This window comes from Alexandromys fortis, unplaced genomic scaffold, assembly GCF_014885135.2.
Source record: "Alexandromys fortis isolate MF-2015 unplaced genomic scaffold, M_Fortis_MF-2015_v1.1 scaffold_21, whole genome shotgun sequence".
Taxonomy (NCBI): Eukaryota; Metazoa; Chordata; class Mammalia; order Rodentia; family Cricetidae; genus Alexandromys; species Alexandromys fortis.
This window is the reverse complement of record NW_026067905.1, coordinates 9,899,156-9,924,490: the sequence shown is the minus strand read 5'-3', so window position 1 is coordinate 9,924,490 and position 25,335 is coordinate 9,899,156. Positions and strand designations below refer to the sequence as shown.

Here is a 25,335-nt window from a genome sequence, read left to right as displayed (position 1 = left end):
GATTACCAGGCCATGTCCTTAAATAAGTTTTATATATCATCTGGGATCAAAGGCATGGGATCCCAAGTGCTGGGATTAAATGTGTATGCCACCACGGTGGTTAACTAGCAGCTAGCTCAGTACTCTGATCTCCAGGCAAGCTTTATTTGTTTGAACACAAAATATCTCCACACTGGACTGTTTTAAACATTTCTTGATTCTAGCTTTGTGGTTTGTCCATATCAGTTTTGTTTGGACAATGAAATTCAAGGAAAAGACCAGTAATATTACCATATTTAGTTTAAATGCAAAGAAATTAAAAAACAATCACATGATACCAATTGCTTCATTCTCGTGGAATGTATCAAACGTTTTTTATTTGGCTTATGAAGTTCAGTGGAGCCAAACCTTCCAAGAGTCTCATGGAATGCATACACAAGTTAGTGGTATGTTTTTTCAGTAAATGTTAAATTTTTTCTAATCTGGGGAACGTTTCTAAGGATTATTATTAGCCCTAAATAACTCTTATTCACATTAATACAGTTCTTCCTATCGTTTTCCATTGTTACAATACTTCTGATAGGTTCAGGCCATATTTTGCAACACCTTGGCCAAAATTGGAAGCAGCACCTTATGTCAGAAATACTTAAATAAAGAAAATTAACTTTAAAACGATATGACTTAATTGTGAGGGCTTTGAAGCTGTTAGTTTAACTTCACTAATGAAATGCTTGCGATTTTACATTTTTGCGATAATGGTAAAATTTTATACAATGATAAAAGTGGGTGAGATATTTTCAGAGAAATATATGCCTTCAAGTGAAAAGTCAAGGAAACGTCAGTTTATGTGAATCACCTTGCCACCTGTGGTTTCAGTGGATTATTTCCTACTAGGTGTCGCGTTATGTTATTGGGTTCATAAATATTTCCCTTTTTCTCGTTTTGAGAATGAACAACAGAAAAACTATTTCTCCTTTCTCTCATGAGTTTAGTGTTTGGCACTAAGGGTTGAGCTGATCAGCTACACCCCAGTTATTTTGAACTTCTCTGATGATTTAGAAGAGGCTTACAGTCTTGCTCTGTAAAACAGGAGGGTTTACGCTTGCAATCTTCTCGCCTCAGCTGTCTCAGCACCATCAGCCTGGTTCTCAGTTTATTGCTCTACTACTTTACAACAACAATGCATGTCAGTTATACTACATTAACTCAAGAAATCAGCGGCAGAGATCTGATTAAACAGCCTCAGGTGAGTGTGGCCGATAAAGCTCTGTAAAGAATTTTTAACCCATTCCTTAAGAATTCCCAATTTTCTCACCAAATCTGCCACTGATGATGATGAAGACTTGTGAGGCTTATTGCTGCTGCGAAGAACAGTAAAAGTCTGACTGGATATCAGGGCAGCTACCTAGTTTGGCAGCAGCCCAAGTGTTGGAGACCAGCGTTGCCAAAAATACCACTTACCAGGGTAGGAGTATGGGGATTGAAAAAGTAAGTAATGATAATAAAGACAACAGTGAAAATAACAAAACACTAACTTAAAATACCTAGATCACAAAAGGTAGGAGGAAGATTTAAAAAAAAAACCTGCATTAACAGGATACAAAGAAATGAACATACTAGTTGAAGGTTGCAGGCTACATTTCATAGTTAAACATTCTGTTGATAGAACAAGCCAAGTCACACTCACACCCTGAACAAAAGCATTCAGCAGGCCAACCACTTTCTGGGTGGAATCATTGTTATCTCCTTAAGGAACTAGGAACTTTGTGGTAGAAACAGATAACCTTGAAGGAACAGAAGTAAGTTCCAACTCCCTGATCTTCGGACAACAAGGTGGAAAGTTTTGGATCTCCACCCAAAAAGAAGGTTCAGGAAGAGCCCACTAGGAGAGAAGGAAGGAAAACCTAGCCGGTAGGATGGTGACTCCAGTCATGTAGTCCAGTCTATGGTGGTGGCTGTTAAGTCACAGGCAAAAGGCTTTTTCATGAATTCATACCACAAACATTGGGCACCAGATGTGGCATGAATAATAAAAACCCAGAGCAGGTTCAACCTGAAGATCAGAAAAGCAAAGCAGTCAATTGCTAGAGAGCTCTTACCTCCACAAAATCTTCAGACTGAAAAGAGAGTGAGTGCCTATCTCCTCCTGCCTTATATTCCTCTCTAGTGCTGGGATTAAAGCCATGCCCCACCACCTTTGAGCCTCGGTGTATAACCAGTGTGGCTGCTGGGATTAAAGGTGTGTACTCCACTGCCCAGCTGACTAGTGTTGATAGCATTGCACTCTCATCTTCAGGCAAGCTTTATTTATTAAAACACAAATAAAATACCATTATAAGCTCTCTTTCTGGTTTGGGAAAAAAAATCAATAGGAATTCTTCTCCAGTCCTCCCACACTAAGTTGGGTATCCTGCCTGGTTCTGTCTGGAATGAGATGCATGGTTTAGGTTTTGCTTGAAAGGATGACTGGCCAACTGTGTAAATGACTAAATGGATGAGGGGAAGTTTGGCCTAGGACGTTATCTGCTTTCTTGATTTTGGTGCTGCTGTTGTTTTGTCTGTTCTCCCCAAAATGAGGCTAGCGTGTGCTCACTCTGGTTAACTTGATTAAAATTCTGCCCGTTTCTCAGAGTTCTGCCAGTAAGTAACTCCTGCATGCTGCTGTTAGTGGTTTGTCTTTTATTTATTTTTTAATTTATGTTTTTTTTTTTTTTTTTTTTAAAGAGTCTCCTTTACTCTCTAGGCTGGGAAATTTCTAGTCATACCAACCCACTTGTAGAGTCCCCCCTCCCCCCAGTCATTCACTTGGTGCCTCTCCTTCCTGGGGCTCCACAGTGGGCAGTGGTTCCTTGTAAATGGACAGTCCCCCAGATTGAGGTCACTTTATATGGCAAGGTCTTTGGGACCTTGGCCAGGGCATTGCAGCCTCCCAAGTGCCTGACAGCAGGCTGTACTGTTTGGTCTCCCTAGACTTGTTGTGCTGATCCCCTACCATAAAATTATCTTGGTTGCTACTTTGTAACTGTAATTTTGCTACTATTATGAATTGTAATGTAAACATTTGTTTTCAGATGGTCTCAGGCAACCCCCATGAAAGGGTTGCAACCCACAGGTAGAGAATTGCTGACTTAGGGAATGGTGTCATCCTTTTGTGATCTATGCTACTTTCTCTTGTAGACCAGACTGGCCTCAAACTCAGAGAACCGCTTGCCTCTGCCTCCTGAGTGCTGGGATTAAAGGCGTGCGCCACCACTGCCAGGCAAAGGAAGGCGTGTCTCCCTGTCGGGGAATGACAGGCAGGGATACTCACCACTATACTAACAAGGAAGACAACTCCTTTCTCTAATTAAAAATTTTTTTAACTGGAAGACCCAAACCCACCTGCCCTCCTGGGATCTGTCCTCTACACCTGGGATGATTGCTAGCTATTCCTTCTGACTCTTTTTACTTCAGATAAAAGGAAGCATATTGGGGCAGTAGCAAGGAAGGTCTTTTTGGCCTTGCTTTTGGGACAGCTTTATCCAAGTACCCTGATTGGGACCCCAATGTGTACACAGTCTCTCAGGCCTTAAACATTTTCCACCTGGAATTTGGGGTGCAGCTTAAAAACCACACTAATTTGTATAAGACCACTGAGGTTCTTATACAAGAACTCAGCGTCCAAGAGTCCTGGGTCATTTTTTGAGCAATCACAATAGATAGCTAGATAAGATAGGTAAATTCAGGACTAAAACCGCTCTTGATCCACTGACTCTGGAAAATGCAAGGGTATTAAATTTGGATATTGTCAAAAAATTTCAAAAGTTCAAAAGCTAGAGGGTTTTGCAGGAATGATAATCCTCAACTCATTGAGGAGGCCCAAAGATTACAGTAACCGAGACACGAAAGGTAAAGGCAATGTCTCATGACTTTTTTTGTTGTAAGCCTGTTTCTCCTCAGAATAAGGCTGAAATAGTACTCAAGTCAACAGTCCTTAATCAGGGGGAAATGGGTCTACAACAAATAAGTCATCGGACAGATGCGACATTAGACGCTGTGAATTCTCCCCTGTATGCCCCACGTCCAGAAGACATTTCTGGCAAAAGTAGTCCTCCCAAACCAGCAAAGATTAGGTTTAGTTTACATTCTCCAGGGAGGATTTTGTCTGAAACTAGGCTTGTTGCTTCTATGAAAACAAATCAGGAGTTATCAAAGAGGCTTTACAAACTATTACAGATAATTTAGATAAGTGACAAAGGGAACAGAAGTCAAATAATTTCCGGTACCATAAAATGTTTGAAACCCATGGCTCATTACCCTTTCACTGCCCTGGCTGGCCCCCTACTGCTCCTTTTTATAGGCCTTCTGGAGCTAAACAAAAGAAGAAACACAAATTACATTCCTGCCACGCCATTGGGCAACAACGTGAAGGCTCAGGAGACCAAGACAAGCGATCTCAGTAGGTCCCAATTTGGATCCGCACGCGCAGACGCCACTGCTTCGCACCGCCTCCGGTCCAGCAGAGCAATCTGCCAGCGTCCGCTCGGGGAGCTGCTTTTCGAGCGTCCCTGGTCCTTCAGACCAAGCCCGCTACATCTTCCACCACTTCACTCCCTTCCACCCTTTGACTCTATACAAACGGCCATCCCGCTGCAGCGTCAGGAACGGAATCAGCTTCCCCCGCGCAGGCCCACACGCTAGGCCTCCCGGCAGAGCCCAGCGCCGGCCGCTGCGTGCGCAGCTGCCCCGGGTGCCCCGCCCCTTCCGCCACTCGTGCGCAAGCCCGGCCGCCTCGGCGCGCCCGGGTTGGCTACCCCGGCGGCCTCCTCGGCAGTCATGGCTTCTCTGATGTGATAGTTTCCCCCGCCCCCTCGCGTAGGACGCGGCGGCGGGGCGACGGTGGAGAGCCCAACTTTATTGTTCCCCCGGCCCACCTCCCGGCGCGTCCTCAGGATGCTCGGGGGCTGAGCGCCGGGGGCGGCGGAGGGTCGCGGTCCGACCGGGCCCTCGCCTCAGAGCGCAGGACCAAGGGAGGGAGGGAGGGAGGGAAGCACCATGTCAGGTAGCCGCCAGGCCGGCTCGGGTTCCGCTGGGACGAGCCCCGGTTCCTCGGCGGCCTCTTCGGTGACTTCCGCCTCCTCGTCCTTATCCTCGTCTCCGTCGCCGCCTTCCGCGGCGGCCTCGGCGGCGACGCTGGTGTCCGGCGGGGCGGCTCCGACCGCGGGCTCGGGTGGCCTCGGCGGCCCGGGGCGGCCTGTGCTGGTGGCGGCCGCGGTGTCCGGCAGCGGCGGCGCCAGCGGTGGCGGGGCGGTGTCCGCGGGCCTGTCCCGGCTCAGCTGCGCGGCCAGGCCCAGCGCCGGTGTTGGAGGGAGCAGCACCAGCCTGGGCAGCAGCAGCAGCAGCAGCAGCAGCAGTAGTAGCAGGAAGCGACCTCTGCTCGCCCCGCTCTGCAACGGGATCCACAACTCCTACGAAGACAAAAGCAACGACTTCGTTTGGTGGGTTCGCAGAACTGCCCCTGCACCTTCGACCATGAGTTTCTACTGCTGAAGCTGACCGGGTCCGGTGTGGGGAGGCCTGATAAAGAGCGCAGCTTGGGGGTGTCGAGGAGTTGAGTATTTGCAGAGTTACAGGTTCCTGGTTGGGGGGTGAAGGTGGACGGGGATCCCGAGGCAAAGAGGTAAAATGTGATTACGCTGAGTTGGGTTGCCGGTATGCAGGAACGGAAGGCATTTAAGGGACTGCCTAAGGATGGAAGTGGAGATCCAGGAAGTGGTTATGTAGAAAAGGAAATATTTGAGCCAGGAGTTTGAATCGTGAATGCTTTTTGACCATTTAGTGAATTAGACACCAGTCTGGAGTAGTTCGTGTGAATTAGATTTTCAGAGGAAGACTTACTGCCCGAGATTCTGAGTTAAAGAATTGCCGGTCACCTGTGTATTGTAAATACAGTAGGTGATGCTCGAAACACAGTTGTGGAGGTTTTACAGAGTGATCTTTTTAAGTACCCACCAGGCGTGGGAATGTGTAGATGTCTTCTATTTGAGTGGATAAAACACTTGTAATTCTATTGTTGATACTAATGTCGTCAGAATTTGTTCACGACCATTTAAGTTCACGTTCCAACTATTGGAATGAGAGAAACCCATTTCTTAGTGTTCCTGTGATGAACGGAAATATTAAAGAACTGTGGTGGTGCATGCCTATAGTCCCAGCACCCGAGAGGCAGAGGCAGGTAGATCTCTGTGAGTTCGAGGCCAGCCTGGTCTACAAAAGGTAGTTCCAGGACAGGCTCCAAAGCTACAGAGAAACCCTGCTTTGAACCCCCCCCCCCCCCCCCCCCCCCCCCCCCCCCCACCCCCCCCCCACCCCCACCCCCCCCCCCCCACCCCCCCCCCCCCCCCCACCCCCCCCTTCCCCCCCCCCCCCCCCCCCCGAAAAACTCCCAAAACAAAACAAAAAAGAGAACTGTATAAAATAGTGGAACTTCTGTATCATTGCATCACAGCTGACATCTTGAATGACAGTAGAATTCAGTCATTTGGCATCTAAGGGGGGTTTAAGCAAAAAGATGAATCTGGTTGTTTTGAAATTATTTTTGAGTTTTAATTGGATTTTAAATGCTAGTTGTAAGATTAAGAGAACTTAGTTAACCTTTCCTGCTCAAAAACTGATAGGCCTCTCCTGCGAAGGGACTTTGTTGACTGACTTGATGTAGGAAGTTGGTTTGAACAGTCATTCTTGGGGAAGTTGGTTCACTTTAGAGTTGAAGATGCTCTTATATGGTGTTATTAAATACGATAGGGTTAGAGATTGTAGCTATTGAGAAAGATAATTGGCTATAGTCTCTTGCTTCTTCAGGAATATAATCTGTATATCTGCTTTTCTTTAGATTTAGAAGTAACACTTGTCGAAACACATGACTATTTGTACACATTTAAATAGTTTATGGTTGCATTTCTCGTTGTTTGTTTTGTTTTTTTTTTTGAGACAGGGTTCTCTATGTAGCCCTGACCATTTTGGAACTCACTCTGTAGACCAGGCTGGCCTTGACCTCAAGAGATCTGCCTGTCTCTGCCTCCCGAGTGCTGGGATTAAAAGTGTGTCCATCCACCACTTGCCCAGCTGAGGTGTTTGCCTCTTGTCCAGTCAGTAGCGTCACATGATAAGGTAGAAGCTAGTAAAACAGGCAGCTTGCAAAAGTTTTTAGCCATTATTTGCATTTCAGTATTCAAAAAATAGAGAAAACAAACATGCCATCATCTTTAGGTCATTTAATATTGTAAAATGTGTGAGAAATCAGAGTATTAATCAGTTATTTCGCAGATAACTTAGACATTGACTGTTAAACCATCTGTCTGAGAGTAGTACAGGCTGTGGTATAGGGAGCAGGAGGTGGATGAGGAGCAGCTGGCCCTAGGTTTGTTGTTAGGCGTGTCCTAGTTTCATTCTGTGCTGTGTCAAACACCTTGACTACAAGCACCTTAGTGAAGAAAAGGTTTATTGGGCTCACAATTTCAGTTACAGTTCATTATTGTGGAGAGAACAATGCAGTCTAGTAGAAAGGAATGTTCCACGCTGCCTGTTCTCTTGCCTCTGACCTAGCTGACTTTCTCCACTCCTGTACAGTTCAGCACTTCAAACCAGATGCTGCTGCCCCAAATGAGCTGGGTTGACTTATAACAGCTAAGAATGGAGAAAATTCCTCACAGGCATGCCAGTGGTCAGCCTGATCTAGACATTCCTTGGTTGACACTTTCCGGGGGTTCTAGGTGATGTTGACAGTTAAAACTAACCAGCTCAGGAGTAGAACTAAATTATTACTTCATCACCTGTTTGTTTAAAAGATTATTGTGCCTAGGGGCTTGAGAGGAGACTTTGTGGCTAAGATGACTTGTTGCTCTCCCAGATGACTTGTTCCCAACACCCATATGGCTGCTCACAACTGTCTGTAACTCCATTTTCAGGAGGTTGAGTCCTTCTTCTGGGTCTCGTAGGCACCAGGCACACAAGTGGTGCACATACATACTTGTAGGCAAAAACACCCATACACACTCATAAAATAATTAATTAGAAAGAATTAAGCCTACCCTCTTATCCTATGTTGTATAGGTATTATATTTTATATTCTAATGAGAAAATGTTCAGTGAATATTTTTAGTTAAAATTCCAAATATTTCACTAAGAACCTTAATTTATTACTTTTCTTTGTGTTGAGATTGGTTATTCAGAAGACTTAATCAGTGAGTATATGTTGCAGTTCTTAAACTAGGTTTAATTTTGATCAGACTCTTGGAGTAGGATATGTATTAGGTAGTCCTAAAAACCCTTTATTCCTAATTGGTCTCTAGGTATTTTTGTCTTTTTCTATATCTCAGTGTCAGATTGTGAGACAATTCAAATTACTGTAATCTTTTATATTGAAATGAGGTTTAAGTTCAAATAATGTTAATTCTTTACTCATTGATAACACCTTTTAAAAGATACATTTGTATTTCACATCTCATTTTATTCTTAGAGTAGTTGTAAAGAGTTATGTAGACTCTTCTTATTTCATTACAGCACTAGTATGATGATCTCCACCTGCCGTTTAAGGTGGGCTGGCTAGAGACAACATGAGAAATCTGATCTGGAGTCTCAGTTTAGCACTTCCACTTACATGTTTAGAAAGCTTGAGCTCTGAGTTCTAGCATACTATCCAGTGGTAAGACGCTGTTTTCATTTTAATGTTTTTCTCCTTAGCCAGCTACTTCTCCCCTTGCTGTCCCTATTTCTAAGACATATTATAATGGGAAGCTAGGGTGGGCAGCAGTAGATAAGGACATGCCCCCACCCCCATCCAAACCCTACTTGAGAACAGTTATTTAAAATAAAGTCACATACCTAATTTCAGGAACACTCTTAGCTTTATCATATTTGAAAATAAGTTTGCATTTAATTGTAGGATTGATTGACATTTTAGATACTTATAGCTTGTAGTCTTATGTATCTTATAAATGATTGACAGTATTAAGTTGTGGGTATTTTCACAGGAAAATGTCAAAGAAAATTAAGGTGACATGAGAAGTCCCATTATATTAACTCTGGAATTTAGTATGCCTTTCTTGCTAAATGAAAGCCAAGAAACTTCAACAGCAACTTATGTCAGAATTGCCTAGAAAGATAGTGTCTTTTCCTAAAGACATCTCATGCAAGGGTGGTAAACACAGCAAATGAACTGTGTTACATGGTGACTTGGGTTTTGCCATATCAACTTTCAATCTCTAAATCTAAATGATGATCTCATAAAACCAAAAGGGAGTTTTTTAAGAATAATAAAAATACAAACTAGTTCATATTTTTTTTCTTAATTTTTAAATTTAAATTCTAAGTCTTACTTAACCTTTAAAACTCATAAATTACATCCTCTGAAGATGTAAAATAGAAACTTACAGGATCCCATACACAGCTGTTACAATGACATACCTAAGCAGAATTCTCTGCAAAAGACTGCACCCGTGTTTTGGGAATGTATGTTGTCCTTTTCATATATGGCTGTCTAAGCAATTATTTAACTGTCTTTTACTTGTTTTACCTTTTGACATTTTAAAGCATTGATTTGTATGTTGCAGTTGATGGTATCATAACAGTTGTGGTTAGATGTAACTATCATTTCGTGCAGATGTGTGTACATAAAATACCTGCACTGCCTTTAATTCCAGCCAGGGCAGAGGCAGGCAGATCCCTGTGAGTTCAAGGCTAGCCTAGTCTACAGAGTGAGTTCCAGGACAGCCAGGGCTGTTACACAAAGAAATCCAGTCTTGAAAAGCCAAAAACAACAACAACAACAAAAAAAAACCTGCCTCAAGGCATGAATGTAGGTTTTGGCAAAATAAAAGAAAATCTTCTTAATAATTTTGAATTAATTGTTTCATACTTTTTGAGCTAATTGTAGGAATGAAGAACAGGTGATTCTGAGATGTAGAAAATTAGAATTCCACAATTGAAATCAGTTGTAGAATACATGGTAAAGTTTAAAGGTGGCATAAGATCCTAGTGACAATCGTGTTTGGTTCTATTATGGACTCTTTTAAATAAATCTTTTAGTGATGAGGCATCACTAAAGTACTGGCTATTGTGTGGGAAAATTGGCTGTTGGTGACAGGCTACTTGAGAATCCTGTGAAGTGGCATGATGGATAAAACAGTTGCTGCATAAACCAGTCTGAAGGCTGTTCTGGAACCTTAGCAGAAGGAGAGCCAGCTGCTGAGTCCTCTAACCTCACACACAGATAAAATCAAGTTTAGCTGGGTGTACATCTTTTAATCCCAGCACTTGGGAGGAGACAAGTATATCTATGTGAGTTCCAATGCTAGCCTGATCTACATTCTGAGTTCCAAGCTAGCCAGGGCTACGCAAAGACCTTGCCTCTAAAAAAACAAAAAAATAAAAACTAATTCATACTGGGGAGTATAGTTCAGTAGGTAAAGTGCTTGCTGAATATCCTCATCAAAAGGTGGAGTTGGAGCCGGGCAGTGGTGGCGCACGCCTTTAATCCCAGCACTCGGAGGCAAAGGCAGGCGGATCTTTGTGAGTTCGAGACCAGCCTGGTCTACAAGAGCTTGTTCCAGGACAGGCTCCAAAACCACAGAGAAACCCTGTCTCGAAAAACAAAAAACAAAAGACAAACAAACAAACAAAAAAGGTGGAGTTGGCAGTGTACACACCTGTAACCTCAGTGCTAGGGGTTGGAGACAGATGAATTTGGAGTTCACTAGCCAGTGTTGCAGAAGAAGTTTACCCAAAGTTCAGTGAGAGACTTACTCTCCCCTTTAGCCCCCATGTAAAAGGTTGAATTATTGAAGAAAACATCCCGACATTGACCTCTCACCTCTAACCTCTACACTCATCCAGATGGGCTAGCATTCGGACATACGAACATATACACATGCATATACTACACACCATCCAAAAAAAAATTAAATCATTAAAGTTAAATACTAAAACATACACATTTGTAGGAGCCCCGATTTGATTTTTATGTGTAGTTTACATACATGATATAAGACAAAGTACATATAAATCTAAAGAGAGAAGTATAATAAAATTCTGTTTTGGCTAGGGACATATCTTAGATCAGGAATGCCTAGTGTGTATGAGGCTATGTGCAAAATCAGTATGGGTGGACGCATGTACACAATAAAAGAAGATAACAATTGAAAATATATTTCCATAGGGCCCTTTCGAGAGGTTGTGTGTGTGTGTGTGAACAGGAGCATGCCAGAGGACTTTCATCTTTAGGATTTTTGTTCACCTTATTTGAAACAGTGTCATTGGTTGGGAGCTCACCAATTAGACTATACTAGACACCCAGGGATCCCCAGGAATTCTGTCTTTGCCTCCCTGGTTCACAAATCATACACATTTACATGGTTTTGAAGACTGGAACTCAGGTCCTCTTGTAAGGCAAATGTTTTGCCAACTGAGCCACCCCAACTCCTTTTATTTTTTTTAGTTGACACAGTTATTTTGTGTACTTAGAGTGCAGCTTTTCAGTACATGTGTATAATATGTAATGGTTGGATTTATACAGTTTGGTATGTCTGTCACCTTAGGGATTTACCATTTCTTTGTGTAGGAACATTGAAAATATCCTGTCCTAGCCAATTAAAATGTTTAGTTTCTTTGTGTTAACCATAGTTATCATATTATGATTTAGATCATTCAAGATACTTGTCCTACCTAACTATAACCTTATACCATTCATCATACTCTTTATGGCCAATCTTAAGTGCAAAGAATGCAGGGATTTTGAGTGTTTTGCTCTTCTGTAGAAGAATATGGAAGAGGAGAATTAGAATTGAAATTTAACTCACAGCATCAGGATATATGGGCTGTGTTAATGTTTGAATAATCTATGTGTATTCACTGCGCTTAGTTTAGAATGTATTGCTCCCTGGGTCAGCTTGAGTATGTTACTTTTACTAATAGTCCTGTAAATGTCTGTTGAGAAAATTAGAATACTTAACTCTTAGCCATATATTAAATTTGATTTGGTTGATTTTAGGTCACTAGTCCTTTATAATGTGTAGTACTCTGCCTTAATAAACATTTATTAGTGATTGGTTTTTTTCTTTCCTTTGTAGCCCCATCTGCTTTGATATGATTGAAGAAGCGTACATGACAAAATGTGGCCATAGCTTTTGGTAAGATGGTTTTCATTCAATATAAGTGCAACTAACGAGAAGTTATGCCCTTTAAACTCATTTTAGATTGTTTCTTCAACTGATAGGTTTGACAGTTCAAGATGTAAAATGTGTTTAATACATAACTTCTGTGAAATAGAGGCTGTAAAATCTTATGGTTATTTCCTATTAGTAGAAACGGTGATGTTTTAGAAAATTAAGGTGGGTAATCAGTCATTAAGCACGAGATACCAGTTACTCACTTGGAAGTAAGGTGAGAGGACCCTTAAAACAGGTGGCACAAATCTAGGAAAAGGATGGAGTGGATTAGAACATCCTATGCTGTCTTTGTTAATACTTCACAGGTTGCTTTAGACTATATTGTGTTATTTTGATCTATTTATTTTGCAGTCTTACCCATCTTGATAATTATGTTGTGCTATGGTTGTTCGTTATTGTATAATCTCCAGGACTTGTTCTTTTTTCTTTTCTTTTTCTTTTTCTTTTTTTCCCATATGATTATTTTTTTATTGGTATATTTCTTTTTTTAATTATTTATTTATTTATTAAAGATTTCTGTCTCCTCGCCACTGTCTCCCATTTCCCTCCCCCTCCCCAATCAAGCCCCCCTCCCCCCCATCAAGTCCCCCTCCCCCGATCAAGTCCCCCTCCTCATCAGCCCAAAGAGCAATCAGGGTTCCCTGACCTGTGGGAAGTCCGAGGACCACCCACCTCAATCCAGGTCTAGTAAGGTGAGCATCCAAACTGCCTAGGCTCCCACAAAACCAATAGGTGCAGTAGGATCAAAAACCCATTGCCATTGTTCTTGAGTTCTCATTAGTCCTCATTGTCCGCTATGTTCAGAGAGTCCGGTTTTATCCCATGCTGTTCCCATCACAGTCCAGCTGGCCTTGGTGAATTCCCGATAGAACATCCCCATTGTCTCAGTGTGTGGGTGCACCCCTCGCGGTCCTGCATTCCTTGCTCGTGCTCTCTCTCCTTCTGCTCCTGATTTGGACCTTGAGATTTCAGTCCGGTGCTCCTATGTGGGTCTCTGTCTCTGTCTCCTTTCATTGCCTGATTGGTTTCTAGCCATAAATAAAGGACATTGAGCCTATAATTCGCGATCCTAGAGAAGCTAAATAAGAAGGTGAACCCAAAGAAAAACATATAGGCATCCTCCTGAATATTAACCTTCATCAGACTTGTTCTTTTTTCAAAACTGAAACTCGATACTTTTTAAAACAATGATTCACTTTTCATCTCTGCAGTTTACAAAATCCAGTATTCTTTGTGTTTGTGTTTGCCACTTCTAGATATCACATGTATGTGTACTTAGATCATGTCTTAGTTAGGGTTTTAATTGCTGTGAAGAGACACCATGATCATGGCAACTCTTACAAAAGGGGAAATATTTAATTGGTGGCTTGATTACAGTCTTAGAGGTTCATTACATACATTATCATTGTGGCAAGGGCATGGTGGCATGTAGGTAGACGAGAGCTCTACTTCTTGCAAGCAACAGGAAGTCTACCTAGATAATGGGCCATATTTTGAGCAATAGGAAACCTTAAAGCCTGTCCCCACAGTGCCACATTCCCTTCAACAAGGCCATACGCACTCCAACAAAGCCACACCTCTTGTTAGATCAACCCCTTTGGGGGCCATTTTCTTTCAAACTACCACAGATCATATGTGTCTTTCTATGAGTGACTTACTTCACATAATGTCCTTTGAATTCTTCTGTGTTCTTTTGTGACACAATTACCTTTTTAAGTTTGAATAGTATTTTGTTACATGTTCAGGTGACATTTTGTTTATCCATTCAGCCATCTATGATGATTGGGTTGAGTCTACCTCCTGACTCTTATGAATAATGTTACCATGAATGTGTATTAGTTACTTCTCTGTTGCTGTGATAAAACAGCATGATCAGAAACAGCTTATCGATGGAAAAGTCAAGAGTTTCCCAATCCAGAGGGAAAGGAGTGCATTGTGGTGGGGAGGCATGGCAGCAAGCAGCAGGCATGGTGGCAGGATTGTTAAGCTGAGAGCTCACATCTTCAAATACGACTCAAAGTAGAGAGAGAAACAGCAAGTAGGAAAGACTATAAACACTAAAAACCCACCAGTAATATACTTCTTTGGCAAAGATGGACCTCTCGGCTTCCTCAAACATTGCCAAATATATGAGCCATTAAGGAGAACTCTCATTTACACCGTTACAGTATGCATATAGAAATACTTCTGCAGAACTCTGCTTCCAATTCTTTTTGATATCCACCTTTTTTTTTTTTTTGGTTGTTTTACTTTTGCTGACTTACTACAAAGGATATCTAAAAAGGTAGAGAAATAAGAAGTAAGAACCTGGTCTAGGTTTTCACAGGGTAAGTTAGTGAGGTAGGCGGGAAGGACATGTGTAGTTGCCTGCTCTCTCCAGGCATGCCACTCATCCAGTACCTCACATGCTCAGCAACGTGCACACCTCTGCACCGGGCATCGTTTTGTTTCTTACAGAGGCTTTTCATTAAGTTGTAGAAACTGATTAAATCAATGGTCATTAAATCAATTGACCCTTCAGTTCCTCTCATCTCCCTGTTGATGAAGGTGAGCTTGAAGTTACAAACATCTACAAAGTAGTTAGTCTCCTGAGCAACCTACAAGTTCCCAAACAGCAGACACCTGGCTTTATTTGTTTATTTTTTCCGTTAGAACTAGCATATTCTATTTGGGATCAACCATATTCATGAATTATTTATGGGTCCTGTTAGCATGTAAGATTAACATTAATATTTCTTTAGCCCATATTGGAAGTTGTGCCTATAATTTTATGTTGAGAATGGGTGGGCATGACATTTGGCAGGTAGATATCCTTGAGTTAATAGTGGGTGAGGCCATTGATCTGGAGTATGATGTTTCAAGGTTAGATTAGATAAGAAATTCAGATTAAGCTAACTTACTTAATTTGTAGTATTTATGTTCTCCATTAAAATAAAATTATGCCACTATACTTGATTTAGAAAAGCAACTTTTGTCATATACAATGCTGTGCTATAGAAAGTAAATGTCTCTTAGTTGCTTTTTCTCCATTGTCAGAAGTTTTCACTGTTAAGGAATGAGTACATCTTTTTTTCAGAACTTCTTTTGCTGTGTTATTTTTCAGTTTTCTTTGAAATTTTATTCTTTCACAATTCATACACAAATAATGTACTGTAATCATAATACCCTACTCATTATATACTCTTATCCCCTTCCTTCCCACCAAATACTTTTACCAAGAAGTCCCTCTCCTACTTGTTTGTCGTTTTTCATTTTTTATTGATTAATTTGATTATTTGAAAATTTCATACATATATATTATGATTACATTCTTCTTTTACCTCCCTCCTGTTGCTACCAAGCCTCCTCACCCCTACTAGTCCTTTTCTTTAGCTCATGTCTTTGTTATTTTTGTGGCCCAACTGCATTTATTAAAGGGTGCCTGTGTGAACATGGACAGGCAGTTACTTGCATAAGCAAGGGCAGCTTACCAGGGCTACCACACTGTTGAATATGATCTGTGCCTCCCACCCTGGCGACCATTGTCTATAGTTCCTGGAAAAAACTTAGGGACTTATGTGGCCCTCCCCCATTTGTGATGGTTTACTGATGAACCCAGTCTTTTAGAAGTCTTGGGTAAGTAGCCACTGCTTTGGTAAGATCTGGGTTACAAAAGTTGTGTCATGTCCGAGAGACAGCATTTCACAGTAGTCTTTCCCATCTCTGCTTTCTCTTCTTCCATGTTCCTTAAGATTGGGGTGGGGAGGATTAAACATGGGTCCCCCCCTTTTTGGGCTGACCTTTCAAAAGTTACTTATTTTTAGTCTTTGGTTAACTGTAGCCCATTACAAAGAGAAGCACAACTACGTGGGCATAAACAATTATTTAGGAAACATTTTGACATCATATCCATATAGCAGAACAGCAGTGGTAGATTCTCTCCTAGGTCCAATAACCTCCTTGAACAGATTTATACTGCCTGACATGAATTTATACTGTGCAGCAAGCCTAAACCTCATCAGAAAATAATTGGTTACTCCCATAACAGATATGCCACTATTGGCACATGTGGGCACATCTTGCGTGGGAGGTTGTTATTGTAGCTTGCTGGGTTCACAGATGGGTAAGACTCTTGGTGACCCTTCTACTCCAGAAATTTGCATAATGCCTTCACTACTATAAATGTTAGTGAGAAGGAAGAAAACTTTTAGCACAATTCTTGCTTGATTTAAGTCCTTTGACTTAAGTGTGGGGTATATTTCAGCAGTAGGGTCTTGTTTGTCATCTAGTCTGGTAGACAGTAAAAAGTAGTAACATCAGCCTGCATTGTCTTTAGGACCTTTTGGACCTTCCTGACTAATTACTTATATAGAGGTGGCAATCATATTTTTTTTAATAACCTAATGGCTTCTGAGAGCAGTGTTATGTTGTTTTATCTTTGGCACAGTTGCTGCTGTTTCAGCCAGTAATTGCAACTCTGCAGTTTCTGGCCTGCTTATGTGGCAGTGCTGCCAGGTCTGGTGGGAATTCTGTTCCTGCAGGCACTGGCTGTATTGTTGCCGCTAAGGGTAGCTTTAACTAAATGTTTATCATTGTATTTATAGATAGATTCAATATTCAAAGGCTGGGGTGAAAACCTGCTAGCTCAGAGGGGTTGAGTAACAACTAGCTAACCTTTTCTCTTTGCTGGTGTCTCCCAAAAAGCATGTTCTACTCCACCAAAACAAAGTCGTGCCACTAAAAGTCCTTCCCTGCAACTTTGGTGCATCTCTCTCTCTCTTCATTGTTACATCTGTTTCTTCATGCATTATTGATTTCTAACTCAGGGTGTCAGACTAGACTTTAAAAGCACAGAGGAAAGCAAAATAAATGTTTGCCTTTAATGAGTTAGAGGTCACCTACAGTTAGTTAAGTTTTATATGGTGGTATGTAAGTTGCTGCACCTTAATTCTCTTAGTATAGATTGATATTTTCCAGTCCAGTATGAAAAGTCAGTTCCATATTAGCAAGGACAATTCTTTTTGATTCTATCACAGGCCTTTCTTTCTTTCTTGAAGGGAAAGTATGGAAATCAGCCATACAGTTGTTAATGCAAATCTATCAGCCTGAGTTGGCTCTTCAGAAGCCATGAAAAGGTGGATGGAATGAACCTTCTTCACAAAGCTGTCCTCTGATCTTTTGAATGTGCTTCTCAGCATCACATACAGAGTACTAGTAATGTTAGCATTTTTGAAAAAGTAGTATGTCACAAAAATTTAAGAAAGAAAATTTTGTATGGTACATATGAAATACATATTATATATATAACACATTCTTAAATAATATATGGTATAGTACATAGGTAAAATGTAATTTTTATTGCTAGTATACATTGTATTGGATTGATAATTACAGATTTAGTCAGCTTATGTAGTTTAGGTTGCTTCTATTATAGTTTGCTATTACGATGCCCATGATGCTGTTAGATAACTCTTGTTGCTTCCTGATAATAAATTCCTATAAATAAAATTTACCATATTAAAAGGAATATGAAACCTTGAGGTTTTTTTCTGCATATCCTTTTTAGGAAAGTTGTATTGGTTTCATTTCATTCAGCTATTTACGATTATGTATTCTGAAATATAACTATATTTTCTTTTATTTTTCCATTCCTGTTAGTAAAAATTAACATGTAATTATGAATCACTTTTTTGTTCTTATGAAGCGAATATGACTTGTTATATAGTGAAGGTGATGATTTTCTCATTCTTCTTGACTAGATTTTTGTCTTTGCTTGAGTAGTTAAGAGTTTTTGTTTGAGCTCTGTGTAATATAAGTACTCCCAAGATTCATTAGACCATAGGCATTTGCTTTTCTAGAATATACTATAAATGTGAAACCTAGAACTTAGTCCTCATTTGTCTTTTATGCTATATATAGGACTTTTTGAGTTTATTTTGAAATAGTTTATATATTGTTCAGTCAATAAGTGCTTTATGTATTTTGTTCGTTATACAGAGATATAAGTGGTAATAAATTGGCTCTATTAGTTATGTTGAAAGTGAGAACACTAATAGATAGTGCTTTGTGGCCAGTTTGTTAATTTCTTCATTGTTATAATTAAGTTTGTGTTTTTTCTTCCCCCATGCTAATAGCTACAAGTGTATTCATCAGAGTTTGGAGGACAATAATAATAGATGTCCCAAGTGTAATTATGTTGTGGACAATATTGACCATCTCTATCCTAATTTCTTAGGTGAGTCTTTAAATTATTTTTATTACTCTTTCCACAAAATATATGCTGACAATAGTTTGTTCAGAAATCCCGACTCAGAAGTAAGCAAGTTTTTCTCTGTTACTCACCAGGGTGCTTTCATCTTCTTGGGCTATGGCATAGACTCTATACATGGTTAGTACCATTTCTTGTTATTTTTCAGTTTCATAAAAGCAAAACCCAACATGCACTTTAGAGTTTTGTGCACATATTTGGACAGAATATAAGGTTTCAAGAGGTTGTCAAAGGTCTAGAACACTTTGTGTCTCTGTAAGTAGAATTTATTCTGTGTTACTATGTTTTTCCTGACAGTTTAGCAGTGAGAAGTAACAAAGGAAAGGTTTGACGGGGAGGGAGGACATGTGCTCAGTCAGTGTTGACTGACAGGAGAAGAAAAAAGCTGATGATGGGTATTCCTGGGTATAGAGTGTATGAATTGGAAAGGTTGTCACCCAGTTGGAGGAGGAAAATATAAATAAAGAATTTGATATGGAAATGTAAGAATTGTAGTATAACTTTAATTATAAGTGGTAAAAACTTGGAAGTAATGTAGTCAAGTGCGAACTGTGAATTTAAAAATTAATGGCTTTAGTTGGATGTAGTGGCACGTGTTCATACCCAGCACTGGGAGACTAACCATATCAAACCCTGTGTGGTTCAGGTAGACCTGTCCTAAAATAAGTTAGTACTAATTTTGCACACTAAATTTCTTAACATAAAATTACAGACCCAATTTAACTTCAGTACAAATTAAGGGACTAAGGACTGTTAGAACACAGCAGAAATACTAAGACTAATCTTATATACTAATAATAAACATAAATAATTCATGAGGATGACTAGTTCCAAGTAGAATGTTCTACTTCCCATGAAAAACAGGTAAAATGAATTGTCTGCTGTTCAGGAGCTTCTAGGTTGCTCAGGAGACTAGCTACTTTGTAGATGTTTGTAACTTCAAGCTCACCTTCATCAACAGGGAGTGAGAGGAACTGAAGGGTCAGTTGATTTAATGACCATTGATTTAATCAGTTTCTACAACTTAATGAAAGCCTCTGTAAGAAACAAAACGATGCCCGGTGCAGAGGTGTGCACGTTGCTGAGCATGTGAGGTACTGGATGAGTGGCATGCCTGGAGAGAGCAGGCAACTACACATGTCCTTCCCGCCTACCTCACTAACTTACCCTGTGAAAACCTAGACCAGGTTCTTACTTCCACCCTTTTAGGTATCCCTTGTAGTGAGTCAGAAAATGTAAAGCAAACTAAAGAATATGAAAAAGGGAACTCAAAAAGCATAGATACTCATTAAAGTGGCTGCTAGCTAGTAAAGAAAAGCAAAGACATGGAGAAGCTGTGTGTGTTATGTTTGGAGTGGAATACATACAGTATGGTGTTTTCTGAAAACAATATTTTCTTGATCCAACAGTTTACTATAAGTAGATACCAAGAAAAATTGGAAGCAGAGTTCTGCAGGAGTATTTGTATGTGCACATTCCTACAGTCATTATTCCAGGAGCTGGAGCCATGGAATGCAAAATGGATAAAATACAAAGTAGAATATTACTCAGACTTGAAAAGGAAGAAAATTGACAAAACCAATAACACCCCCAGTACTCTTAGAGCCCCTTTTTTCCTCCCTAGAGTCTTGAAGTATTACCACCATTTTCAGGACTTATTCTTTAGTTTTTTCCCGCTTTCCACCCCACCCCCCAAGTATGTATGTTTCTTTGTTTGTAAAGTTTGTAATTTAACTTTTCTTAGTTTTGTTATGAATCTACCTCCTTTTATAGATTCTACTAAATTAAAATCTATATTTAGACTTGTTTGGTGGTGAAAACCTGTAATCTCCCAGCATTTCAGAGGATGAAGTAGGGGGATTTTAAATTTAGTTCTAAGTTTGGCTGCACAGGGAGACTCTCTCTCTCTCTCTGTTTCTCTCTTTCTCTCTCTCTCCCTCTTTCCCCTTCTCCCTGCTCCTCATTCTCTTCTCTCACTCCCTACCCTCTCCCCTCTTCCCATTTGTTTGTCTGTCTGTCTGTCTGTCTGTCCCATGCATACATTCACTCTTAGGCAATCAGAGCTCCAGACACTATATTATATAATTTATGAATATGGCTTAATTTAATCTTTATGAAGTCTTATGACATACAGTATGATTATACTTATTATTTAAATGATGACACTGAGACACAAACAAGTCGGGTAAAGTAATATAGACTTTACCTTTCTTCTCAGTCATTTTTCTGAGATCTGATTAGAGATATAAAAGACTTGGTTAAAAGTTGCATGCCAAATAGTAATCATATGTAGCTTGTATTTGAAGAGACTTCTACTTTATTCACATTTTAAAGTGAAAAGTAAAAGATATTTTTTAAAGAAATTCTATAAGAAGTAAAATATACATAAGAAAGAAAAATCAGTTCTTTTATTTCACAGCCAAACTGCTGTTTAATTAAAGGCATAATTTAACTTTATGTTGTTGTTATTGTTTTTGTTTTTCAAGACAGGGTTTCTCTGTGTAGCTTTGGTGCCTCCCCTGGAACTCACCCTGTAGACCAGACTGACCTCGAACTCACAAGAGATCCACCTGCCTCTGCCTCCTAAGTACTGGGATTGAAGGCATGGCTTACTGCTGCCTGGCTAAAAAAGTAATTTTTATTCTTTGAAAATTTTATACACTGTATTTTGACTATATTCACCCTTCTCCCAATTCCTTCCAAATCTATCCCCTCTTTCCCTATTAATCTAGTCTGTGTCCTCTTTCTTTTATGCCCATCAAGTCTAGTTTGTGGTGCCCATATAGTTTTAGATGTGTGGCCTTATATTAGTTGACAGTTAAGTGTAATTTTCTGTCCATTCAGCAGAATAATTGTAGGAGGTTCTCTAGAACTTAGGTACCTGTCCAGTCACAGGTTTAGGCCTGACAGTGGTGTCAGGTATGGTTTCATTTTGTGGATTGGTCATTAAATCCAATCAGAAAGTGGATGGTTAATCCCGTAGTGGTTGTTCCATTTTTGTACTGGTGAGATAGATATATCTTGCTTGACAGGCTGTTAATATAGATCAAATGTTTCACAGTGGCATAAGATTGACAGTTGCTTTTCTCCTCCGGTATTGTGCATAACACCTTCTTTGAAGTATAGTTTTTGGAGGGAAAAATAATCAAGTATTTTCAGTATCCACACAAAAGTTCTGAGTCAATGTTTAAAGCTTATTTTGCTTAGTTGCATTATTTCCTTGCTAAAAATGTTTGAGATGCTTTTCTTTTTTTGTACAGTTCAGCTTGTCCTTGTGCTTCTAATTTTACCGTGCGGTACTCCCAAATGCTGCTGTGTTTATAAACCTGTGCCACCATGCCTGTTTTTCCTTTTTCTTATAATATAATCTTTCTATAGTGCTGTATGCTATAATACTTCATACCTATTAATGTATTTTCTTTTTCATTTTAACCTTCGTTTTCTATAACTGTTTTGCAATTTGTAACCTTTAAAAACGATGTAATGTGTTGGTAAGAAAAGAGAGTGGCATGTAAGACTTAAGATACTTAATAGCATACAGTGTTGTAACTATTTAAGTCACAGTTCTTATTTAAATGCTAATAATGTACTGTAACTGAAACATTAAACTTAGCTTATTATTTTTAAAAGATTGGTTTATTATGTGTGTATGAGCTTTTTGTTTGCATATATTCTGTGTACCAAGTATATGCCAAGGAGGTCAGGCAAAGGCTTTGGTGGTCATAAGTTGCTATGCGGTTGCTGGGGACTGAAGGTGGTCCTCTCTAAGTGAAGCAAAGTCTCTTAACTGATTTGCCATCCTCCAGCACCACTCTGGTTTATTGTTACTTGTTCATTCTTCATTGTGTTATTTCAGATTCTCTCTCTCTCTCTCTCTCTCTCTCTCTCTCTCTCTCTCTCTCTCTCTCTCTCTCAGATTGTAATAATTTTATGAGGTGTTTGTTTCCTACTTTTTACAACCAGACTGATGTATTAATATTCAGGTTCTAAATCTTAGCCCTATTAACAAACCTTCACAAAACCACTCTCTGATGTTTCATGAGTAGGTCACAACTTGTAAATACATACTTTTATCTGTTTTTTTTTTAATCTTTATATCTAGAGAGTCTATGCATAGTTTGGCTCCATTCTTATTTGACCTTTAGATGGCCTGTGTACTCTGTAAGTCTACATCAATGATAGTATTAGTTATCCCATTATATTATAACTACTACACCATATGTATCTCTTTTGCTAGTTTGAGTTATTTGAGGCTGTAGATCATTTCATTCAGTTTTGAAGCGTCAAACCCAAGGTGGGTTTGGAATCTATTTTGATTTATTTGTATAGTGGACCATATTCAGCATTTCATCTTGAATATCAACTCTGTCTTGGTCCATTTGTTTCTCAAATAATTTCTACATCGTAATAGAATTTTCTAGCACCATTTATGAGCTCTTTTGGTATTGGTATGTTTGTTTGTAAGAACAAACAAAAAAACAACAAAAAACCCAAATACAAGTAAAAGTCACTTAAACATTGTTTAAATTATATTCATTTATAGAGAATTTCCAGAATTATTTAGCACTTCCTTGATAATATTAATTTTTTTCTTTCATGAGGATCTGCCTTGATCCATTACATAGCTACCCCAGAACTTCAAAATGGCTTTAAGAAGTATCAGATACCATCTCTTTCTGGAGAGAGAGAAAGAATTTTTTTTTTTATTTCATCTGAAAGAGAACACATCTCTCATTGAGTAGGAATGTGTGTGTTTTTGGGCTGTGTGTAGCATCCATATAACCCTGGCTGAGGTAGGAGCATCAGGAACCCTAGTCAAGCTTGGTACATAGTAAGACTTTGTCTGGAAAACCAAAATCAAACTGTGTGACTTTGACTTCGCCTCAATTCCTGGCTAAGAACAAAGTCACTAGTTTGGCTTTGATTAGTCACACGATTGAGAAGAGATTTGGCATCCCCAAAAGTTATATATGGCAGTCTGAGATTAATCTTTTTTTTAAAAAACAGGTACATGAGTGAAACTCCTTAAAAATTTATCTATCTATCTATCTATCTATCTATCTATCTATCTATCTATCTATCTATCTATCTATCTATCTATCTATTTAGTGTTCTGTCTGCATGTATACCGGCAGGTCAGAAGAGGGCACCAGTTTTCATTACAGATGGTTGTGAGTCACCATGTGGTTGCTGGGAATTGAACTCAGGACCTTTGGAAGAGCAGGTAGTACTCTTAACCTCTCAGCCATCTCTCCAGCTCTGGAAGAACAATGAAATGGTTTTGAATAGTTAATTATCAGTCTCTTCCAAGATGTTTAGATTACATCAAAGTGAAATCTTCAGTGCTTGTCTCATAGAATCCATGTGAAAAATAATCTCTTCCAGATACCAGTAGTATTAGTATTGAGAAACATATAAAAGAGGGGTGTATATTATAAAGAATTTCCTGAAGTAATAGAATTAATTATAAAGAATTTCCTGTAACAATTATAGAAAATATTTTCCTAATTAAAAATAGAATAGAAAGCTAACAATTTCTCCTTTATATTTATTTAAATTTGAGACTCTGTAAAGTTAAGATAAAATCTACCTAAACAGAACAAGTAGAAGATAAATATAACAAATATACAAATTTTGTGTGTTTTTTTTTTTATTTTTGTTTTCAGTGAATGAACTCATTCTCAAACAGAAGCAAAGATTTGAGGAAAAGAGGTTCAAATTGGACCACTCAGTGAGTAGCACCGTATGTTTCAGCTCTTATTACTATTACTGTTTTTGTTCATTTTATAGTACTGGTGATTGAGCCCAGGGCTTTGTATATAGTAGACAAGTGCCCTAGAACTAAACAATATTCTTAGCCCCCCTTACTCCTATTTCTACTAAATTCATTTTAATGTTTTTATTTGATAATAGATATTAATACCTAAGAAATAATTGACTTTTCTTAAACAAGTTTATTTAAAAATACTTAAATAAGTAAATAATAACTTGTTTAACTGTATTATCTGTAGTAGTTTACCAGACTGACCATCATTTGAAGGACCTGGTGGTATATCACCTTAGGGTTTATTTGTATCTAGCATGTGACAGGTCATATGTCAAGGTATTTTGAACAAGCTGTGCAGTTTCTTAACTAAAAGGATTAGCCCCAAATTGTTGAGACAGCTGTGATTAAATTAATATTTTACCAAATGCAATGCTGAAAATCCAAGTGATTTGACATGTCAAATTAATATACTTAATTACTTAGAGATATCAACTTAATATTTGTCTTCTGTGTGCCTTTTATACTTGTTAGCTATATATTCATTAAAAGTGGAGTTGGTGTTTAAATTGTGCTCCACGACTTGGGGAGCAGTAAGAATGAGAATGCAGTTTGCTTGTGCTGTAGAAAGTTCTTCTTCAGTGTTTGCTTTAGAATCTAAAACAGTGTTAACTTTCCACGTTCTTTTTAATTTTAGAATGGGCATAGGTGGCAAATATTTCAAGATTTGCTAGGAACTGATCAGGATAACCTTGATTTGGCCAATGTCAACCTCATGTTGGAATTACTAGTGCAGAAGAAGAAACAACTGGAAGCAGTAAGTGGTGCCTAAACTTAGAAGATAGTTTGTTTCAAACGATAATCTATTATGTAATAAAATTGCCTAGAATGTTTTGGAAATAATAGGTTGTTGTCAGTACCATTTTTTTTAAAATAAGACTAAACACATGTAAAAAAGTATTTCTTAAGCCCCTGTTTTTTAAGTTCTGAAGCAGATGAATATAGGGTAATAGATTTTCAAGGTAGACAAAACTGTACACTGAACCAACAGTGATATAAAGATAAGAACTTACACTGTATGTATTGTGAGGCAGAGGTTCTGCGGTTGGGAGTATCAAGTGTCAGGGTTAGTACAGCCATAT

At 39.2% G+C, this 25,335-nt stretch overlaps 1 protein-coding gene across 1 annotated transcript in view; it reads left to right on the top strand.

Moving 5' to 3' along the window:
• The first annotated feature begins 4,754 nt into the window (after positions 1 to 4,754).
• Cop1 (COP1 E3 ubiquitin ligase) overlaps positions 4,755 to 25,335 on the top strand; it is a 124,101-nt gene continuing 103,520 nt past the window's right edge. Inside the window, 5 exon segments of the mRNA XM_050135144.1 lie at positions 4,755 to 5,456; positions 12,084 to 12,143; positions 18,296 to 18,396; positions 24,096 to 24,172; positions 24,891 to 25,037. Of these exon segments, the coding sequence (XP_049991101.1) occupies positions 5,014 to 5,456; positions 12,084 to 12,143; positions 18,296 to 18,396; positions 24,096 to 24,172; positions 24,891 to 25,037 (828 nt within the window). The 5' untranslated portion in view covers positions 4,755 to 5,013.